Here is a 22,841-nt window from a genome sequence, read left to right on the forward strand (position 1 = left end):
TCATTCCCTCCCTCCCTATCTTATCTCCATATCTCCATCTCTCTCCATGACTCAATGCCTTTTCAATAAATATGAATTAATCTTTTAAAAAATGAGAGTTCTGCTTTCAGAATGGGCATGTCTCAGGCCAGCTTTCTCACAGATACAACTGTATTTAAAAAACAACTAAGGAAAAGCAGCAAAGAAAGGTGTGGAAGGAAGCAAAAATCAGGCAGTTTCTGAACAGAAATGGAAATTTGTGAGGTGGGAATGATATATTTCATTTTTCAGCTTTTAGCCTAATAGCTGAATATGGTTGACCCCATGTGGGGAGGCTGAGACTCCAAAGACAGCCTGCTGCCTTGCTGGGGGCCAGTGCCACAGTGCAGTAGGCAAAGCTTCTGCCTGTGGTACTAGCATCATATATGGGTGCCATTTGGTGTCCCAGCTACTCCACTTCCAATCCAGCTTCATGCTAATAGCTTAGGAAAGCAATAGAGGATGGCCAAAGTCCTTGGTCTCCTGCATTCATGCGGGAGACACAGAGGAAGCTCCTGGCTCCCCATCAGTTGAACTTCAGCTGTTCTGTCCATTTGACAATGTGGAAGATCTCTCTCTCTCTCTCTCCTTCTCTCTGTGTTAATCTTTTCAAATAAAAAATTAAAAAGCTTTAAAAAAAGAAAACCCATTGCCTTATTGATCTAGCAAATCAGAGGACAGAATTGGAGCAGCCACTGCCACTGGAAATGGATTTAAAAAAAAAACAGAAATAATCAGAGAGATGTCTCAAATATTTAGGTTACTTTAAATCATGCATGTTCAATGCAGCTTCAAAGCACTCCATGTAAAGATAAAAGAATTCAAGTGAATGTGACCTGTTACCTGAGAGAGTATTCAGTTTGAGTCCTAGCAAATGAGTTGCCTGCTAAAGAAAGCAAGGCAAAAACCAGTATTACTCAAAGGAACGTATCATATTCCAGAGTCCCCACAGTGTAACAGTCACAGTGTTGAAATATGATTCCAAATTATTCACTCTGAGAAGAGTGGAAAATTGTGACCCATTCTCAGGAAAAAACAAAATCAATGGAGACTGACCCTGATGACCCACAAATTGGAAATTACAGACCAAAGGTCCAAAGGAATGACAACTGCTCCCTGAGACAAAAATACATGCTCACCAAAAGAAAGAAAGAAAGAAAGAAAGAAAGAAAGAAAGAAAGAAAGAAAGGAAGGAAGAAAGAAAGGAAGGAAGGAAGGAAGGAAGGAAGGAAGGAAGGAAGGAAGGAAGGAAGGAAGGAAGGAAGGAAGGAAGGAAGAAAGAAAGAAAGAAAGAAAGAAAGAAAGAAAGAAAGAAAGAAAGAAAGAAAGAAAGAAAGAAAGAAAGAAAGAAAGGAAGAAAGAAAGGAAGAAAGAAAGAAAAGGGAAATTTCAGCACAGAAATAGAAATGATTTTCAAAAGAAAGTCCAGGACTGAAAAGTGTAACATGAAATATCATTATATGGACTTAGTAACAAAATCAACAAAATCAATGAATTTAAATCTGTATCACTAAATATCCAATTTGAGGAACAGAGACAGAAGATTTAAAAACAATGATCTGAGACTCAGAACCTGCATCTAAAGGATAAAACAGTATCTAAAGGTCTACCATGCAGATAACAGGAGGTCAAGGAGCTACTGTTATGGTGCCATGGTTGGGCTTATGCCTGCCGCACCAGCATCCCATGTGAGCACTGCTTTGAGTCCTGCATGATCCAATTCCTATCAAGTTCCCTACTAACATTCTAGTGAATATAGCAGATCACCCAAATATGCAGGTCCCTATTGCCTATATGGGAGACCTGGATGGAATCCCAGGCTCCTGCCTTCAGCATGGTCCCCAGCAGGGTGTTGCAGTCATTTGGGGAGTAAAGCAGTAAATGGAAGAAGTCTATATATATCTCTCCTTCCTATAACTCTGCTTTCAAGTAAAGGGTTTTTTTTTTTTTTTTTGGAAAGCAAAGAAAAGCAGGAGTTCAAAAAAGGTGTAGACAGAAAAAGTAAACAAATATTTGAAGAAATAATGGCTTAAATTCTCCCCCAACTGGTCAAAAAGTTCACATTCCATAATTTGGTAAACTCCAAGCTGCATAAGTATAAAGACATAATCCTGGACTGCAAATTAAAACCCAATAGAATTTGAAATGTTAGTCTCTTGTGCTTGTTCCCAATATTTACTTCATAATATAAGTGATTCAAAATCCTGTAGCCTAGCAACAGGCAGTTAATGCAAATGGCCAGGTGTATCTTACATCGTGATTTCCAGTAAGCTGGGTCTCCTTCATTCATCTGCTAGAGTGCCCTCCTCAAGGCTGCGGTTGGTGCCTACCTTCATTGCACTGCAGGCCCTGCCAACCTGTGGCACAGGAGCATCCGTAAGGGTCTGGGAGGCAGAACACGTAGGACTTGCATCCTTCTGGACCACTACACCTTTCTTTACAAGTTCTACCAAATGTGTGCAGCTCACAGGCTTCAGGAAAAGAAAGAATTGGTTCAGAATTCAATGTGCAATCCTTAACATGTATCACTCTTCCTACATTTTTATCATTTGCCACAATACAGTTTTTTCAACAGGTCTCTTTTAGATTGGTGAACACAGAAAATTAGTCTAATCCTACTGCAGCTCAGGCATGGCTAAACACATCCTTCACTGCCCATTTTATGTTGAAACTGGCCCAGGGAGCATCAGGCCTACTCCTCAGCTTTATGCAACTTGTGCACTGCACAAACTGGGAGAGTGACATTCACTTCACACTGTAGATTCACATGTTTATTACAACTTCCCAGCAGCTGGTAATAAAGAACCTTTAGGAAAAGATGCCCCACCCCCCAATTCATGTAAAGATACCCTACAGCATAACAGGGGTCATTTAGCTTCCATTTTCCACATCTAGCATTCCAGATTCAGTGGCGATGACTTTTTAAGTCATGGCTCATTCCCCAAGTACTCTGAACTTACCTTTCTCACACGTCCTCCCCATAAAGCCAGGCGGGCAAATGCATTCTCCAGTATCTTCATGGCAGACACCATTGTTCATGCAAGTCGTACAGAGACGGTTACATTCAGGTCCCCACTTCTGAGCCTCACATCCTTGTGTAAAGCAAACAAGACTGGGGTGAGCAGAGCATTTACTATATGGCTTCAACAAATCCTGATGGAGCATTTACTGTATGGCTGTTGTCTTAGTAAACGATGGTAAATGGAGATCAAAATACACAGTCTGCTCTCTGAAAGCTATTACGCTGAAAGACATATATGCAAGCAAGAATTTAAGATATCAACTGAGACAATCCAGTTTTGGGGATGGAAGAGGGCATAAAGGAAGATCTGATTAGCAAAGGAAGGAAAACTAGGGAACATGTTTCAGGAAAGGGTTAGGCATGCAGAGGTAGCAAGGCATGCTCAGGGAGCTTCAGGCATGGTCAGGGACTGGAGCAGCATCCTCTCCTGGGAATCAGAGCCACAAACCACAGACCCATCCTCCACTCCTCTCCACCCCATTTATTGAGTAAGAACTACTGGAAGTGGCCTGGTAATTTATGTTTGAGAAGCCCTCCAGGTTACTGTGATACCTGCTGGAGTCGGAAAACTTAAGAGTTTTCAGGAGGAAAAATGTGGCCGAAAATGCAAGAGGAGCTAAAGGAATCACTGGTTTTTCAGCTGGAAAAAAACAACAGATGTGAAAAAAAAAAAACAATAAAACCTGAAATGCAGAGATGTTGAAACGCCTTCTATATTCCTATAGGTCCATGGACACCTTCTAGTATAATGAAAACCTGGAGGGTTTGAGATGACTCTTTGTAATCTGGAACTCAACTTTGTTTTTCAGCTGAAGAAACCAGTGCCACTTTCCCTGAGTTTTGTTGTTCTCATGGTGTCAAGCTTGGGTCTGTGCCCCAGCTGATGTATCCTTCTATCACCTGATAGATTGATCTCTCTCTCTCTCTCTCCCTGCTCCTTTCTCTCTGCGTAATTCTGACTTTAAAATAGATCAATCTTGGACGAGGAGGAAGAAGAGGAGGCCGAGGAGGAGGAACAGGAGACACCAGAGGAGGAACAGCAGAAGCAGTAGAAACACAGATTCATGGCACATAGAGGAAATACAAAATTATGATAAATCTTTTCCCAGTGAATTTAAACTGAAGAGAAATTCTATAAAAATAGCCAATGTGATTTTTAAAATGCAAATGTTTTAAGCGCCAGTATTGTAGGACTTTCTTTACATCTCTGAGAAATGTGCAAATACCAAAGCTGGGCCTTGTGCCTTACTAAGCATGGAAGAACTCAAACCAGGAGAAAAATTCCTAAACGGGGAATGAACGTGTTTTCCTAACAATCCCAAAAAGACAACGTGGAGATCAACATGTTTCAAAAATGTTTGTTTCACCTCAAAAGTTCAGGGAGAACTTTTAAATTATAGTCTACACAAAGTATTCTTTGATATTTAAAGCTTTAGCCTCGTATCACAGTGATATTGTGACATGATAAGAAACATACACATACATATATTTGGTTCCTGCCCCTGGTTATAGGCACACCAATCCTAAATGCAGAGAGATGACAGGGTCTTTTATATGCTAATGAGACGACTGGTGGTCAGGGTAGGATAGACATGATTAGAGGGTTGAGATTTCCAGTTCCCCCTGCAGTGGCCAAGGAGGGGTGAGAGCTGAATACTGAGTTGATAGCCATGCTAACTAGATGACCTAATTCACCCTGCCACAAGACCACTTCTCCACCAACTCCCCCACCAAAGGACATGGTTGAGACAGCGGTGATTCTGATGAATACATGGAAGTTCCTGGAAGGTGGTGGAGCAGCAGAGGATACGCAGTCCCTGAACCCCCACTCCATTTCTGCCCTGTGCAGCTCCTCCATCTGGCTGCTCTGTATCAATGCTCCTTGTAGTAAATCAGTAAGCCTGCTTCTCTCGCCTCTCTAAGCCATCCAGTGGATTAGCCAAAACTAAAGAGAGGCCCTTTGGAAAACCCAGTCTTAAGCCAGGCAGTCATGTGAAGGGGTGTGTGAGGCTGGCGCAGTGATCTGGAACAGAGCTTTTAAGCTATAGGATTTTTGCTATCTCCAGATTGACCGTCTTGATTGAGTTAAGATACCAGCTGATGTCCACCAGAAAACTGATAGGTGTATGAAAAAGTTAGCAAAAGCGTTCTGTTGAATGAGCATACACAGTAGGAAAAGCACACAGATATTATTTTTTCCTTTCAAACAATGTATGTCAGCATCTGATATTTCTGATGTCCCATTTGCTCAGGAATCTGAGCACCCTGGCGTAAGATGCTGTGTTAGCCTGGAGAAGAGCTACCTAAATGAAACAATTGCTTAAAAGCAGACAGCTTCTCCTGAGACAGTTTCACATTTTGAAAACTGAATCTTGACGTTATACCATCATGCTAAATTAAACTACTCTGAATAATGTCTGTATGAAATGTCTGCCCTAATATTTAATAAGTGAGAGACCAAGGACAGTAGTCACAAAGAAAGAAACAGCTCTTCTTACATGTACAGACTTCTTGAATAAAGTTCCAACAATTCTGCCCATAATGTACTTTATTATACCTATACCTATACCATAGAGCTGGCTTAGTATGAGGCCTAAACAAGATGAAATGTACTTTGTATATTTCATTTTCTTATTGCAATATCTAATTACATTTGTAATTTTCTGATTGGGAATGACTGCAAAATAGTGATTTATATTGTTATCCTGTATTTTTAACACCAATACAATGCTTGGCAGAAAATAATAATCAAAACATTTTGCTGGAACAATGAGTAAATGAAGAAGTACAATGCAAAGTAAATAATCATCATGAAATAGTGATACCAGTCCATGGAGGAATGACAGAGCAGGCTTGGCATTTAAAATTAAGACCTGGAAATTCAATATCATGAGCACCTGATATAGCTGAGAACATATTTGTTTTCCATATATCAATTTCCAGTACAAATTACTAGTGGTGGTTATTTCCCATAGCTGCAATGACTGGGGACTGGGGAGAGCAAGGTTTTCACCTGTTCTAACTTCCATTTTTCAAACCTGAAAATTCAAATAACATCTAAGAGGTAAACGATCCAGAAAATGTGGGATTTACAGGTACCTTAGCTAGATGTTTTAACTATATTTAATCCAACCCAGAAATCCAACTCATCACCCCCTAGCAATTTTCAGGAATATTCCTTGCCTGTTGTGGTTTGCCTTTTGGGAGGATAAGCCTTCTACACGAATGCCAGCTCCTACCGTCTATAACCATGGTATGACTGCACTCGCATCTGTATCTCATTGGTCTAGGCAGGTAAATTACTATATATATTATGTCAATCTGTCCATCATGAGAATCCAAAATTTGCAAGTAAAACAGACACCATAAAAGTTGAGTTGTACTAAAGGCAACAACACAGAAAGTTCAGACTCCCACCACTGGGCCTATCTTTTCTGAGACTTAGCAGTTTTCCCATCCATTTCTTGGCAGTCTTTAGTATTTCTTCAAGAAATCCCTGGCTTTTGCATACGTTTCCAGAGTCAGTTTCTGTTACTTGCATTTAAGAATCCTAGTAAGTTACAGCACTGCAGATGGTGGCCTCTGAGTCACTTACTCCGGACTATCAGCCTGGTGAAGGCCGAGGTGAAGAGGTTTCCTCCTATGTACCTGGCCGAGTACACTCCTGCATCCTGGGGCTGAGCGTGAGGCAGGTGCACTTCTAAGATATCAGGTACTTCATGCCGGGGCACTGAATGGATAAAGGAACCTGGTAAAAGGGAAGAAGAGAACAACAGATCATCCTAATGGCTGCTTGTCTGGCCCTTCCACTTCATCAGCTTTCCCAAGCTTTAGCTGTTGCTAAACATTTGTTTATTTTTATTTGAAAGACAGATTTTCAGAGAGCAAAGAGAGGGAGAGGGAGGGAATAAGAGAGAGAGAGAGAGAGAGAGAGACAAAGAGCTCTTCCATCTGCCAACTCACCCCAACAAATAGCTGCAACAGAGCTGGGACAGTATGCAGCCAGAACCCTAGAGCCCAGTTGGGTGCCACATGGGTGCAGTAGCCGAAGGACCTGGGCCATTCTCCACCACTCTCCCAACCCACCTCAGAAACACTGGTAGGGAGCTGGATTGGAAGCACAGCAGGCAGAACGGGAACCAGCACCCATATGAGATACTAATGCTACAGCTAGATGTTTGGCCTGCTACCCCATGCTGCTAGTTCCCTAACTTTTTAATCTTCTATAGGAAGAAATCAACTCAAGAGGGAGTGCAAGGGGCCCAGCACAATTGCCTAGTGGCTGAAGTCCTTGCCTTCCACATGCCGGGATCACATATGGGTGCAGGTTCATGTCCTGGCAGCACCGCTTCCCATCCAGCTCCCTGCTTGTGGCCTGGGAAAGCAGTTGAGGACGGCCCAAAGCCTTGCGACCCTGCACCTGCTCAGGAGACCCAGAAGAAGCTCCTAGTTCCTGGCTTTAGATAGGCTCAGCTCTGGTCATTGTGGTCACTTGGGGAGTGAATCAGCAGATGGAAAATCTTCCTCTCTGTCTTTTCTCCTCTCTGGATATCTGGCTTTCCAATAAAAATAAATAAAATCTTTTTTTTAAGTAATACAAAGCAGGATTAGAAATGGCAAGTTATCTTGTCTTATAACCAAGTACCTGAGTGAGACCTGAATCATAATTTTAACCTGAAATTCCTATTACCACAGAATTCACAATGGTCCCCATAAGTATTTCACTGGAGCAGGCAACTGCCAGCTGGCAGTATCAAACCACAGTTAAGATCTTGACAGATTTGGACTACACAGTTGGACGTCTAAAAATCGTATCCCAGCTTCAGTACGATTACTTCCTTATCCTTGCAATCAAACATCCTCTCACTTCACATGACTCAATTTGCGACCCATGGATCACATTATGATGCAGCTCAATGGTGTGTATATTTATCATGTGAATTCTATAGAATGTATAATAAATTACATTATTTTCTACTTTTTTAAACTTACAAAAATAAATTAAAAATATGAATCTCATTTAAATAGCAAAAAAACACCATGGGCAAGAGTCTCCATCACAGAATTTGATAAACTTGTGTCATAGCATCTTCATCTCAAACATCTGCCCCTTCTCCCACTGCAATAGGCTAATGATTGAATATGCCATGTATTACCTAATGCCTCACATCATAGAGCTACAGTGAAATGTGACACACACTCACCATTTTTGTAAATCACCGCATCTTCTTCTTTAATCAACACCTTTTTGAAAGATATATTCACATTATCTCCCTTGTCCACAGTCATAGTTAAAGTAGCTGGTAGGAAGGAAGCTTTTAAAAAAGAAAAAAATAAAAGACGAGATCACATGCTGTTGGCAGAAGTAACTGAACTCTGAGCTTCAGAAAAATGAGAGTTGGCACCTGCTGGGAGTCAGATGGCTTTCAAAACATGGTAGCTAATGAGTGTTCACTTTCCTTAAGATTATGTACCTTTTAAAGAATTTGATAAAGGTCATGATCATCTCTTATGTAAAACTTCAAATATAGACATAAAAAATACATGTACAAAATTTTTCCATGCAACTGGTTTGCGTGAAGGGTAAGGATTTTGTGTTCATATCTTCTATCAAATTAAATCATAATATTAACTGGATCTGCTGTCCTTATCTAACCACACTACCAAGGTCCAGCAAAGTAGAAAAGACGACTATGTGATTCTTCCAAATACAAACAAATATTTTCCAACTGGCTTTTCTTTGGATTTTTTGCGTTGTTCCAAATAATTCTAATGGCTTTCAAGTGTCCCAAGACTCTGTCAAGTGGAATATGCGAAGTGCTAGATTTTTGTTAGTGATATAACAGAATACTAAAGAATCAAGACAAGGATAGAATCCAATATCTTACCTTCGGCTTTTTAATTATTTATATATTAACTGACACAGCTATGGAATTGGAGATGAGGGTATTCTATATTTGGCTTATAAAATAATCGAGCAATTATTAAAAACCTCTTCTTTGTGCCAGAATAGGAACACAGCACTGCCCAGTTTCCCTGGGTTATTGCACAGATGTATAAATAAATCTAATTTAACATCTTCCCAGACACAATCATTTCATTTTCTAATTTAACTACAATGTGCAGAAAGCCATACTCTGCGGAATACAGATAAATTAACTTTGTTTTGTTAACCCATTATTTAAAAAAGAAGAGAAATGATACATGTAATTTTCCTTAGCATGGACATTAGGAGAGAGAGAAATAAACTAAAGGTACAAAATGTGGATGGAGGAAAAGGCCCAAAGAAAATTAAAGGAAAAGACAAAATAAAATGTTAGAACTGATGCCAAACATATGAAAAGACAATCAATGAATTCAGATCAACAATCTCAGATTTTAGCATTTTAATTATGTAATACTTATAGCTATATGCTCTTTTCTTAAACTTTAAATACAGTGGCACATAAGACTGAGAAAAACACAAAAATACATGGTAAATAATAACTAAAATAACCTTGTATTAAATTTATTTCTGAAAAACTTTTTCTAAGGCGAGTATTTGGTGCTACGGTTCAATCATGAGCACTTGGGACCACCTCACTCTGCATCAGGGTGCTTGGAGTGAGATGCAGCTCCTCTATGCATTTCCCTGCTAATGCACATCTGGGGAGGCGGCAGATGATGGCTCAACTACCTGGGTCACTGTTAACCACGTTGGGGACCCGTATTGAGATCCAGGCTCCAGGTTTTAGCCTGGCCAACCTTTGGCCGATACGGGAGTTTGGGAAGTGAGCCAGTGGATGAAAATGCTTCATCTATCTGCCTTCAAATAAAATGAAAATTTACAAAAACAAAAATTGAGATAACATTTTTAGGGATAAAGTGACATTCACATGATGATAAACAACAGAACTACTGACCATCTAATAAAATCTTATCAGAAATTTTCATTCATGCATTCTGTTACAGAAGGTATTGGAATCCTCAATTTGTATATGCACCTATCAACAAAGTTTTACTGCAAAAACTAACAAAGTTAAAGTAACTGACATATCTATGAGCATGGAATTTTACAGAACTTGATTAATCACACGCTCTGAATATTGCTAAGGAAAAGCATGAACGTTTTTAATAGCACAATTAAAGGTTTGCTGACTATGGATAGAACATGTGTTCAGTTATCGGACTGAATACAATGCCATTTCCAGCATGTTAACTTTCTATTGATCCAATAAAGCACATAGCCATGGATAGCAAATTCTCTCACAAGAATGCTTAGAAATTAGAAATCAGTAGCAAAATTCCTGCACCCTCAGCTATACATCCCTATCAGTTTCAGTCGGGGCCAGTGCCAGAGAACCAGAGACTCCCGTGGATGACTTGAGTGCTACAACACCTGCTCACTGTGCCCTAGTTCTCTTCTCACTGGTGGTTTTCAGATAGGCGGCTTCATGGAGACTGATGAGCTGCGGACACCACTGGCAGAGCTGCACATACAGTGAGGGAGGTGCATGCCTCAGGCCGACACTCAGAAGGGCTGATGCTTTGGGTTTGCCTGCTTGTTTTCCTCCACTGTGACATGTCCAGGACTCTTCTGTGTGTCCAGGTATGTGAACAGCTTTGGTGCAGAGGCTGACCCAGAGGGATCAACCCAGCAGGATGGCTTAGTGTGCACTGGAATCAAACAGTTGTGGCCTTGAGCCCACCTGCTGCCACCTACTGGGCCTTTTGGATGAGTTGCTTTACCTTTGCAAATTTTGGCTTCCTCATCTGTAATTTGGAGCAGTACTATCTACTTTAAAAGGTTGCCAGGAATATTACATAAGCCAGGCCCCACGTGCTTAGGAGGTCAATGTCTTTCCTAAATATAAACAATCAGCAACTCAGCTGAGCTGACATTTGTGCTATGGACATGCATAGTGGGGTTTTCAACGGCATTAAAGGAACCAGCCTTGGAGCAGGTGGGCAGAGTGATGGGAGGGGATTTTAGAGGGCTCCTTCTTGTGTTCATAAGGTGTTTCATTGAGCCATCCCTAATGTACAGGTCTTGCCTTCTGTGACATGTTCTGAGGCCCCTTGAGAAATTTCTTCTACTCTTCCATGCTGTTGTTTCTTTCCATGTGGTTTGTTTATATTTTGTGCCCCTTTGTGTGACGATTGTTTAGCTGGCAGTGGGACTTTTCACAGAGCATTGTATTCTGAAAAAGGAACTGAGATTTTCCAGTAAGCTCAGGTCCAACACAGCTTTTCCCCTCCCCTCAGTAGCTCTTTATTATTTCAGACTTGGTGCCTCTTAAGCTCCCTGTTTGCATAGGGACACCAACACATCAGAGTTTCGCTGCTGACCAACTGCTACCTCCTGCATGCATGGCTGCAGACTGATTGTTCTGATGATTACTGCATGGAGGAGGCCCTAACTTCATGCATTTCCCTGTCACACAGGAGCCTGAGCTTGTATTCAATAGACATAATGTCTTACGACTTGGCAGCACTGTAAAATTAATAGGCACCTTTCAATTTTCTTTTTTTTTAATTTTGTTTCATGACATAGGTTCATAGGCTCTGGGATTCCCCCAACCCCTCCCCATGTCCTGCCCCCATGGTGGATTCCTCCACATTCTTGCAGTAACACAGTTCATATCCAGTCATGATTCCTTCATTGCAAGCATGTACCATGCATAGAGTCCAGCCTCTCATTGTCCAGATAATTTCAACCATTTCCTTGGGAGACCATCCCTGGTCTGAAAGTAGAGCTGGCAGAATATTATCACCTCCAATGAAAAGCCACAACATAACCTCAACAGCAATTCACAACATTATGGAGTTAATTGACATGGTATTGAGTGGCCAATATGTTAGAAAATGCAAGTTCTTAACCACATCCTGTGACTACTTCATTGACATTTCAATTTTAGTTTATGCACAACCAGCTGCTATGCACCTTAAAATGGCTATAGGGTACTATTCAGCTGTCTCATGTATATTTTCATTTTTATATTTAGCAGTTTATAGTGTTGAAGCATAATTTTTACTGAACTTGGCAGATTTTAGGATAGTCCAAACTGGCTTATAACTTTAACAAGGCATATGTTTAACAATTTAGGTGCAGAACAGTTTTAGGAGGGATGTGCAGAGAAGTCTTCACTACCTCAGTGAGGAGTAACTAATCTTTGTGTCCTACCTAGTAAGGTGTATGTGAGTGCAAGCTGACTGTTTCCTGTCTGGCTCTAAGCTTTCCTTGTTGGTCTCTGTCTATCTAATCTAATGTTAATTTTTGGGGGGCCTCCGGAGCGATCCTGATGGTCATTGCAAGAGAGGGTGGAGATCCAAAGTTGGAACTAAGTAAATATGCACCTTTTATTAGTGCCTACTATAACTCAAATCACGCAAAGATCACTTTCACAAAATTCCTATAGCATAAGTCGAAATTGTCTAATTTTACAAATAAGGAAATTAAAATATAGGGATGATAAGTGACCTGCTCAAGATCACAAAGTAAATACAATGGAAAGCCAGGATTTGATTTAGTGAACCCAGCTCCAAAAGCTGTCCTCGATTACATGATGCTAGCATTCAATGACTTTCAATTCCAAACATTTCATTTTATTAATGAAAATGCTGAGGTCAAAGTTGAAACAGGACTTGCATAAAACCATGGACCAAGTAATGGATAGAACTTAACCAATACAATTCACCTCTTTATTACTTGCTCAAAAATAAAGTAGATAATAGTACATGTAACAAAGATATTTTTCATGGTTAACAAACAGCTAATGACTGTTCTCTTTGAACATTGGAAAAGTACTAACAGTATCTAATGTCATTATTTTACATAACATTAAAAACATCTCTGTGAAGACAGTGTATCACAGTTTCCTACTGTGGGAGATGGAGTTAAGGACAACTCAGTTGCTTTTTCATGATCTCCTAACAATGAACGTGTGAAAGTCAAGGCACAAATTCAACACTTCCATACTTATTTCACAACAGCAGTTCCCCAATTTTGTTACCCAGGCCTGCATCCTTAGTAATCAATTGCAGCCTTTCTGAAATCCATTTAACTTTTCAAATCGACCTCATTGATTTCTTATGTCCAAGTCTTGATTTTCCTCCCTTTTCTTCTACACCTCCCTAGTCCTTCTCATTCCTCCGTCTCCACTGACATGTGTCCAGGGGCGTCATACAATCCTTGCCATCCAGGTTAGTGCTCTCATAGCCACTCTCCAAAAGCTGACTCCAATCATAGCCCACCTCCTGGTGTACTGACCCCACTAAGCCAAGTTTATCAAGAAATCTTTTCTTGGTCATTTTTGCTTAGAAAGGCAACCCAGGATTTCTCTGGGATCAGCCCTGAAATTGCTCTTTCCAAGGTCAAACAGTCACTAGCTAAGTAAAGGCAGCTGTTAATAACAAACACATGAACCTCATGTGTTAATGGGGCCTTAGTAATCCTAAACAGATAGGCATTTGAAAGCTCAATGTAATACTAATATAGTCCATTCTATTATATTCTATTATATACTTTATATAAATGTTGGAGGAATGTCAAATACATAAAAAATATTCAGAGAATATTAATGTCATTGCATCCCCTATTGTACTTGGCATAAATAAAAATAATAGCTGGAATGAAAGAAGTAAATAAATCTTCTCTATGGTTTTCTTATTTTCTTTGTGTTTGTGTGTTATTTACATATAACCAGATCTTTCCATCAGCTCCACAAGTCCTATCTGGAAAGTTCGATGTTATCAAGGTAAAACTATTTCTCAAGTGAAACTAGAAAAAATAATATGTATATTTCTTATGATGAATAGTTCTGAAATAGATCTTTGAACCTGAAAATGTGTCAAGTTTTATTAATAGTTCCTATCTGAAAACGAAATCACTAGTAAGGATTGAACAAACTATTGTCGTCCATTTTATATACTATTGACAAAAAAAAATTTTTTGGCTATTTGGGGTGTATGAGCCAATTTAAGCTGTGTTTTGGCACATCCCAAATGAGTTTTCCACTTCCTTCCCAGATGCACAAGTCAGCAGCAAGCAGGAATACACTGACGTTCATCCTACCCTTCTAGGTCCCCGGGCAGTGTTCCCATAGTTATTAGAGAATCAGTTGTGACACAAAGACAGTTTTGAAGCTTCTCCTGGCTCACTACAATAGATATCACTTTCCTCCACTGTTCCCCAGCATCCAGTGGGGACTTTTCCCACTTACCCTAGTGTCATTTAAAGGTGAATGTCAGCAAGAGAAATCAAATCAGTTCCACCAAGCTGAGATCCTATTATTGCTAAAATATAAGAAAGCGGCAGATACTCACTGGCACAGCAAATGCTGGCATACTTGTGTCCCACATCAGAGTGCCTCGCATTGAATGCTAGATTTTTCTGATTCCAGCTTTCTGTTAATGCATACCCTAACATAAGACCGATAATGGCTCCAATGTGTGGATCTCCGTCATCCACATTGGAGACATAGACCAAGCTCTTGGCTGCAGCTCCTGGCTTCAACCCAGCCCAGCCCATGCTATTGCAAGAATCTGATCAGTGATTCGGCAGGTGGAAACACATGCATTTTCTCTCTCTCTCCTCCTTTTCAAACAAAAGTGAAAAGAAAATAATATGGGAGAGAACATGCTATCTATTATAAATCTCTAGGATTATAGAAGTTATACAATGAAGTTATACAATGAAGACAATTAGTAATCCCAACACATCATCACTCCACGGCACTGTAATGGTAGTTACTGAACATTTACTATAAGCCAAATAGTATCCTTGATCTTCACATGTATGTGGCACAATCTCTTATTTTAAGATGAACAAAAGCTTTGATTTCAATTAATTTTCCCTGAGTTACACTACTCACTTGCAGGGGTGGATTCAACACCCATGTTTAGCTGCTCTGTGTTCCTATCTATACCTCTATTCTGTGGCCTGGGTGATTTGGGGATTATAAGTGGAATCAATGTACAGTATTAAGTACTAGGAATCAGAGAAATGTGTTAGCCTTAAGTGAAAATGGAACAACAAAGAACAGTGCATTGATTAGAAATGTAGACTCCCAAATCGGATCACTTGACATCAAATCTCATTCCCACCACTTTCATTCAACTACTGTTACACATTTTATTTTACAGTATCTCACTTGTCACAGGATTTAAAGAACACATCTACTGTGTGGACAGATACACCCAGGGTTACTGCCTTTTTTGTATTAGTACTATTTCACATGTGATGAAAAATGATACCAACAGAAGTTGACTGGTTTCCTGAGCCCTCACAGATGTGCGAGTGAAGGACAGGCACTTAAAACTCTGGTGGGTGTGAGTCTGAAAGGCAGCTTCTATCTGCTGTCGCTTACTTTCCAAACCTGCCTTTACCTTATTCAATTGAATCTAAGTTATCTGTGTAACACATTTAACTCACTCTGTCCTGGCTCTGCATGTTAGTATTTCTAGCTCAGCAAGGATGATCTCAAGGCAGATCCAGGAATGGTGTCACCTCAGATTTCATTCGCATAAAACTATTACAGCACAAGTTTCATATCATCTTTACATGTAATGTGGAAACATCAGCAAAATGACCCTACTCTTCATGCAAGTCAGATCCACAATGGCATGTGAAAAATAATAGAGCTGACTTGCAGCCATGATAGCTTTGGCACACCTCACATCCCTTTGTTCAACCTCTCTTCCCTCACTGGAGAGCTGCATTCCTGGGAATTTCTGCTGTGCTCTTTTCCCACTTGCCCTGATGCCATTTAAAGGTGAATGTTACAGTTTTGCTAAGAAAACCCTTTCCTTCATTTGTAATGAACAGTGATTTTATCACATTAAAGTGAGTTAGCAGCCTTCAAATATTTTAATTACTACCACGAACAAATGCAATGCAATGTTTCAGGTGGGATCCAGCCAGAAGTTAGCTCTAAACCTTTACTCCTCAGGTATGTTCATAGTTGAGCAAATTCTCAACACTAGGACTGTGAACTGTGACGTGTCAAGAACCTTCCTCATAATGTACTGAATCCAAGTATGTGTTTTAAAAAGAACCACGTTGCTCAACAGGCACAGTAAACTCTGAGAAGCACAGAGCTGAAAGCATGGCAAATTCTCAGATGAGAACTTATCACTAAGACATAGGCAGAAGTGGGTTGGCATTGTGGCACAGCATGGTTAAGCCACTGCCTGACACACTGGCACTTGATATTGAACGCCAAATCAGGTACTGGCTCTTCCACTTCCAATCCAGCTCCCTGCTAAGATGCTTGGGAAAGCAGCAGAAAAGGACCCCAGTCCTAAGAACCCTGCCACCCACTTGCCACCCAAATAGCACTCCTGCTTCAGCCTGGCCCAACCCTAGCTAGTGTGGCTATTTGGAGAATGAATCAGTGAATGCAAGCTCTCTGTCGCTCTGTCTTCCAAATAAATAAAACAAATGTTTTTTAAAAGACATGGCAGAAGCATGTTACTCATGTGGATCAGGTGATGAATTAAAACTTAAATTTTCTGAAGATCTCACAGTGTCAATATTGCATAAGATGACACTCAGTACACAGCCTCTGTCTTTAAGATGACCTTAATCTACAAAGATCTCCTTCATACTAGGAGTTAGCAGCCCAGAGGAAATGGCTGGCAGTGAAGGACTGGATCATTGTAGTCAGCCTACTAGGAATTCTGTCCCTTCCTGCTAGCAGATAACACCAGCAACCTTTCCTGCCGGTTCATCTCTGACAGCACCAGAACACAAGCATTAAATATGTTGACAACACCATCTCCTCCAGCTGCTGTCAGCTTGGCAGACTGGGTTTGAGATTCAGCTTAGTACCCATTTCTCTTATGGGACAACCACTACATCATATTACGCTTGATGAGAGGCAGTCGAGTTATAATCACCCCTTGGAAGCAACTCTCAAGATCCTTCCTACAAATGCTGTTGCCTTTTGAGCTGGGCCTGGATACTCAGTACTGGAATTAAATCATCATCCCAAGATGGCAGCCTGCAAAGACATCCCCAATAATCCATCCCTTCATATACCCAGACTATCTGCTATTTAAGTTTGCAGTGCCCTCTCACTCGGACTCCATGCTCAACTATTTGACTTGCTTTGCACAATAAAATTAGGCAGGAGTGAAAATATACAATTATGAGCCTAGATTTCAGGAAGTCACATGTGTTTCCGTTTTTCTCCTGCAGCTCTACTGTTTACATGAAAAGAAAAATGTGCTGCTTGGCCTGCTACAGGGTAATAGACATGGAACAGAGCAAAAGTGCCCTAGTGCAGCCAGTCCAGTAAGCCCACCAACTAACCTACCTACATATCTATGAAAGTCAAGCCAGTGTCAATAGGGCCGCCTCCTCAGCCGAGCAGACTAACTCATCAGCTGTAAGCACTCTGCTTGGCATGCCTTTGCTGTTAGGCGTTCTGTGACGTCGGGATGGCACCAAAAAAACAGCCACACCAGGTAACCAATTAAATTCAGTTCCTAATAGATATTTCCCCTTAAAGATTTCATTTCTTTTGAATTTTCTCCCTGAAAATGTTTAAACCTGTTAAGAGTACTTACAGGCGAGCAAAACAATTAAATGAAAAATCAATGGGAAAGTTTAAAATAACCAGCAGTTTGGCAACAGGCAGTTGTTTCCATTGCTATGATTTTCATATTATATACTTGAAACATTCATATCTCTAAGTATCATAAAGGCTTTATGAAAATATGTATTTCATTTCAGCTCTTTAATTAGAATCAACATCCAGTGAGGTGACTGTATGTGAGGGAATCGGAATGGAAGTTCTCTTTTACCTCTGGTACCCTGTGTGCCAGAGACAACAATGCTTAGAGACGGACAAGACTTTCACACTTCATACTCATACATATCAGGCTCAGCTTCTCAGGGAGAAGCCATCAAAACAAAAAAGCTAAGTGGGTGTGGATGCATGTGTGCGCACACCTCAGAGAGCCATATCATCCCATAAACCAGAGGCATGTTACCTTGTTGACGCATCTTCATGGTCCGGATCCGTATGGCCTCTCCTCGGACTCGCCCTTCACAGAAATAAGCACCGTTGATCTTACTGGCCTTCTCTCTTTTCCAAACAACTTTCTTAGCCCACTCCCTGGTTGCGTCTTGAGTCACTTCTAGTGGATCCTGGTGTTGGTTCATTAAGGCTTCAAAGTCCCGTCCTATAGTAATGGGCTCATGAGGGTGCCACCCAGAGGCAATGCAGGTGAGAGAGGTTTCAGCATCAGATACAAGAGGCAGGGAATTGATCAAGATCAGGTCCATGGCGCCTTCCACCACTCCTGAAAAGAAGAGAGTATAATGCATGTCACAAACAGTAACTTGTCCCACAGGGTGAACTGGTACTTACACAGCCTTATCTAAAAATAGCTCTGATCATTTTCTAAACTGTCATTCTGACCTTGTGCCAATTTTCCACTGGTGGGGGGGAATCCAAGACCCTTTACCAAGGCTGAAAGATGCATCATCATCCAGACCCTGTTAACCTCACCCGCCCCTTTGCACATTCAAACTGCAAATGACTATTCTAATTTCCCCAAACATGACCTTATATATTTCTACTTACTATATTTATCCACATGTTATATATTGCTACGCCCCAACAGTGTATGAGACATAGTGTACTATTCAGTAAATGTTTGGAAAAATAAATTAATGATAGTGGCATCATTATTATTTACTGTTCATGTAATGGTCATTAGTAATATTTATTAGTTGATGTTCCTGGCAAACTTTCACAGTAATATTCTAAAGAAATATGTCAATAACACACACTTATGCTAAATTTATAGACTTTCATTTTTTATTAGGATTTTTAAAATTAATTAATTTCATTTATGACACAGGTTTCATAGGCTCTGGGATTCACCTAACCTCTCCCCATGTCTTCCCCCATGGTGGATTCCTCTACATTGTTGCAGTATCACAGTTCAAATCCAGTCATGATTCCTTCATTGCAAGCATGTACCATGCATAGAGTCCAGCCTCTCATTGCCCAGATAATTTCAACCATTTCCTTGGGAGACCATCCCTGGTCTGAAAGTAGAGCTGGCAGAATATTATCACCTCCAATGAAAAGCCACAACATAACCTCAACAGCAATTCACAACATTATGGAGTTAATTGACATGGTATTGAGTGGCCAATATGTTAGAAAATGCAAGTTCTTAACCACATCCTGTGACTACTTCATTGACATTTCAATTTTAGTTTATACACAACCGGCTGCTATACACCTTAAAATGGCTATAGGGTACTATTCAGCTGTCTCATGTATATTTTCATTTTTATATTTAGCAGTTTACAGTGTTGAAGCATAATTTTTACTGAACTTGGCAGATTTTAGGATAGTCCAAACTGGCTTATAACTTTAACAAGGCATATGTTAACAATTTAGGTGCAGAACAGTTTTAGGAGGGATGTGCAGAGAAGTCTTCACCACCTTAGTGAGGAGTAACTAATCTTTGTGTCCTACCTAGTAAGGTGTATGTGAGTGCAAGCTGACTGTTTCCTGTCTGGTTCTAAGCTTTCCTTGTTGTTCTCTATCTACTATTTTTGGGGGGGGTGGAGGGGGACCTCCAGAGTGACTCTGATGGTCATTGCAAGAGAAGGTGGAGATCCAAAGTTGGAACTAAGTAAGGACCAGAGAAAGCTCCCCTCCTGAGCCCCGAAGGGAATTTACTGTTCTTCTGTTTCTGAGGACCGCTCAGGGCTCCTGGCTGTTGTTCTGATGACATTAGATCCTGTGAGGAAGGATCTGGGCATCTTCCATCCCATGTGGGATATCCAAAAGGGAGTGGATGACCTCAGAGTTCTTGCCCTACAAGGGCAGTCCAATTCCCTGCAGTCTCCTTGGCAGTTGGGATATAGCCCTTGGTGCCCATACTGATAGTCCTTGGTGAGGATCCTGGAGTAGACTCTCATTTTTAAAGAATTGGCCAATTCTTTGTGAAACTGCAAAGACAGAGACAATGGACTGACATTATGGCACTATGGATTAAGCCATTGCTGGTAGCACTGGCATTCCATATGGAAGTGTCAATTCAAGTCTTGACTGCTCACCTTCAGATCCAGTTTCCCTCTGATGCACCTGGGAATATAGCAGAAGATGACCCAAGTATTTGGGTCCCCATCACCAATGTTCAAAAATTTGGCACCTGGCTTCAGGCTGGCCTGTTGCAGTCATATTAAAGGTTCCATTCCCTCTGTCACCTTCTCCTTGTCCCCTCTTCCCCTCTTCTCTACATTCCTCTCTCTCCCATCCTCTTTCCAAGATAATAAAGAGTAAATTAAGAAAAGAACAGTGATCAAGTGAAGTATCTGTTTCCCTGTGAGTCTTATCTGCTCCTCCTTTTAAGTAAAGTAAGACCTGGTTTCCAGGATTTCTGTGAAGACTGAATAAAACACAGAACTTGCCAAGTATTATGTCTTATATATTGAATACTTGAGGACTCTTATTTCCTTCCTTTTCATTCAAGTTCTGGAAATCCAGACCCCAAACTTCATCCCCTCCATAAGCATAAAAACAAAATCATACCTTACCACTGAAATTTAATTCATAGGGGTAAAGCATATTTAAAGAAAATCATCTTGTTTTACTTTCCTCCCTCTGCCTCTCTCTTATGATTTCAAACGTTTCTAAATGGAATATACGCCTGCTCCGTTCCCTCTTTAAAAGCAGAAATACCAGAGATGGAAAATGTTCGCCAGTCTCAGGGATGGATGACTCCTGCCTAACCTAAAATGATCATGAACCTGGAAAGTTCAGGAGCACCGGGTGGTAAGACTTCAACTAGCATATCAAATACCTCTATGCAGTTGGAAAGTGATTCAAATAAGTTATGAGTTAACTCACTGAATCCCATTAAAATTTTCCCCAGCAATGTTGTGCGGTATGCTCCATTATCTCAACCTTATATATAAAGAGTACAAGGCTCGTAAGATTGAGCTTACTGGAATTTCCACAAGTTTTCCAGGCAAAGCTGCAAAGCAAATACTTACTGTTCTTACAATCCCTGCATACTATTCAAAGCCTTTGCATGAGCCACTCCCTCTCATTTGAATGTTTCTCTCTACTCTTTGCATGGTTAACTTCTGCTCATGCTTTACTTTCAGTATGCATGCTACTTTTTCATAGATACAGATAGGTTGCATCTCTGCCTGCTCTATCTACTCTCTCTCCATTTTCCTTTAATTCAGTCTGTTTGCTTCTTTTCAGAAAGTTTTTTTCATGTAAATATTTTTGAGGTTGGGCAGATTTATTCCATATCTGCCTGATCCAAGACTATCCATTTATTTGCTTCCGCTTCTAGAATAATGACTAAAAATGAAAGGACTCCCCTGATTCTAGGGCCAAAGATTCCTAACCCATCTTTAACCAAATGTTTCTGTAATTACTTAGTTTACAAGGGGAAACAAAACAAATGTCTCAGTTTTTAAAAAGTGCCATGGAAAGGTAATCAATAGTTGTTGAGTATTTGAGGTTGACTGGTATTCATTTACCAAATCTTTCCTTAGTATCCACTTATGCCAAGTCCTCAAGTTGTTCTTGATAATAACTGCAAATGTTTTTTGAATGCAATGTTTTAAGGATGATAATACTAGGAGTTACAACTTATATGATTTATTAGGAAGAATTTCAAAGTCAAGTCAAGTCAATGTAAGCATGAGTTCCAGTTGCATGTTGTCACAATGTTCATAAGGGTGATGGAGAAAATCTTCCCTAGAATGGAGTTCTGAAACTGACCATGAATTATCGATCTTATCTCTAGCCACATCAGTAGTTTTTGAGATATTGGGAGATGTTACAGATGCTAAGAAACTCGGAATACTATAATTGATTTTAGCCAAAGGCCAAGAGGCAAGTGTGGAAATACTGCAACAAAAATCAGCTAGGAAACCTAAAAGTGGATTAAACTCTCCAAAAATGCCAGCCTGAACCTCCACCCTCTGTAGTCAGCCCTGCCACTGAGTGAATTTCACCTCCCCCTTGCACTCCCTCCCTCCAGGCATGTTCCAGAAAAGGTCAGCAAGAGGAAGGAAGTGCTATAATTCTTTCAGCGCTGGTTCAATCCAGCCCCATTTCTAGGACCAATTGAGTGATTTGCTCTTGAGCCCATTGCACTGGCACTGGCAATGGTCTATTTAATGATTTTAGGAAATACAGAAAATCATCGACCTAAAAAGACAAGCACATTCCATCTGTGCGTTGTTTCTAGGTACAGATCCGGTTTGCTTTCATCTTGCTCCTCCCAGATATCTCCCTCTACCTGCAATGAGGGGCAGGCTATAACCCCCCAACCAGGTTCCAGACTTCACCGCACTTTGATGCCCTTACTCAGCCTGACAGTTCCAGGAAGGAAGCCCCCTGCCATTTGGGAGCAATGGATCAGAGAGGAAATCAAAGGGGAAATTTAAAAATTGCTTGAAACAAATGAAGGCACCAACACAATATATCAAAACTTATGGGACACAATCAAGGCGGTGCTATGAGGAAAGTTCATCTCAATCAGTGCTTATGTCAAGAAACTAGAAAAGCACTAAGTAAATCAGCTAACCTTACAGCTGAAGGAACTGGAAACACAACAGCAAAGCAATCCCAAGATTAGTAGGAAAAAAGAAATCATCAAAATAAGGGAGCAAATAAACCAAATAGAGACCAAGAGAACTATACATAAGATCAATCAAAGAGCTGCTTCTTTGAGAAAATCAACAAAACAGACTCTCCACTAGTCCAACTAATCAAAAAAAGTAAGGAGAAAATATGCATCAATAGTATCAGAGATGAGAAAGGAG

The 22,841-nt window shown here is 40.5% G+C and overlaps 1 protein-coding gene across 5 annotated transcripts in view; it reads right to left on the reverse strand.

The window, feature by feature from the left end:
• The window catches only part of TEK (TEK receptor tyrosine kinase), a 119,366-nt gene that overhangs the window by 42,334 nt on the left and 54,191 nt on the right, over positions 1-22,841 (reverse strand). For 4 of the 5 annotated variants that reach the window (XM_041004402.1, XM_041004401.1, XM_041004400.1 and 1 more), the window contains exons 1-6: positions 21,320-21,338; positions 18,017-18,367; positions 8,245-8,355; positions 6,636-6,788; positions 2,979-3,110; positions 2,349-2,489 (exon numbers count right to left, since the gene is read on the reverse strand). In XM_041004402.1, the coding sequence (XP_040860336.1) occupies positions 2,349-2,489; positions 2,979-3,110; positions 6,636-6,788; positions 8,245-8,355; positions 18,017-18,367; positions 21,320-21,338 (907 nt within the window). Of the gene's footprint in view, positions 1-2,348; positions 2,490-2,978; positions 3,111-6,635; positions 6,789-8,244; positions 8,356-18,016; positions 18,368-21,319; positions 21,339-22,841 lie in introns of those variants that run through there. The other variant, XM_041004397.1, reaches the window with a different exon arrangement.

The sequence above is a fragment of the Ochotona curzoniae genome, unplaced genomic scaffold, assembly GCF_017591425.1.
Source record: "Ochotona curzoniae isolate NIBS_2020 unplaced genomic scaffold, NIBS_Ocur_1.0 scaffold_3208, whole genome shotgun sequence".
Classification (NCBI taxonomy): Eukaryota; Metazoa; Chordata; class Mammalia; order Lagomorpha; family Ochotonidae; genus Ochotona; species Ochotona curzoniae.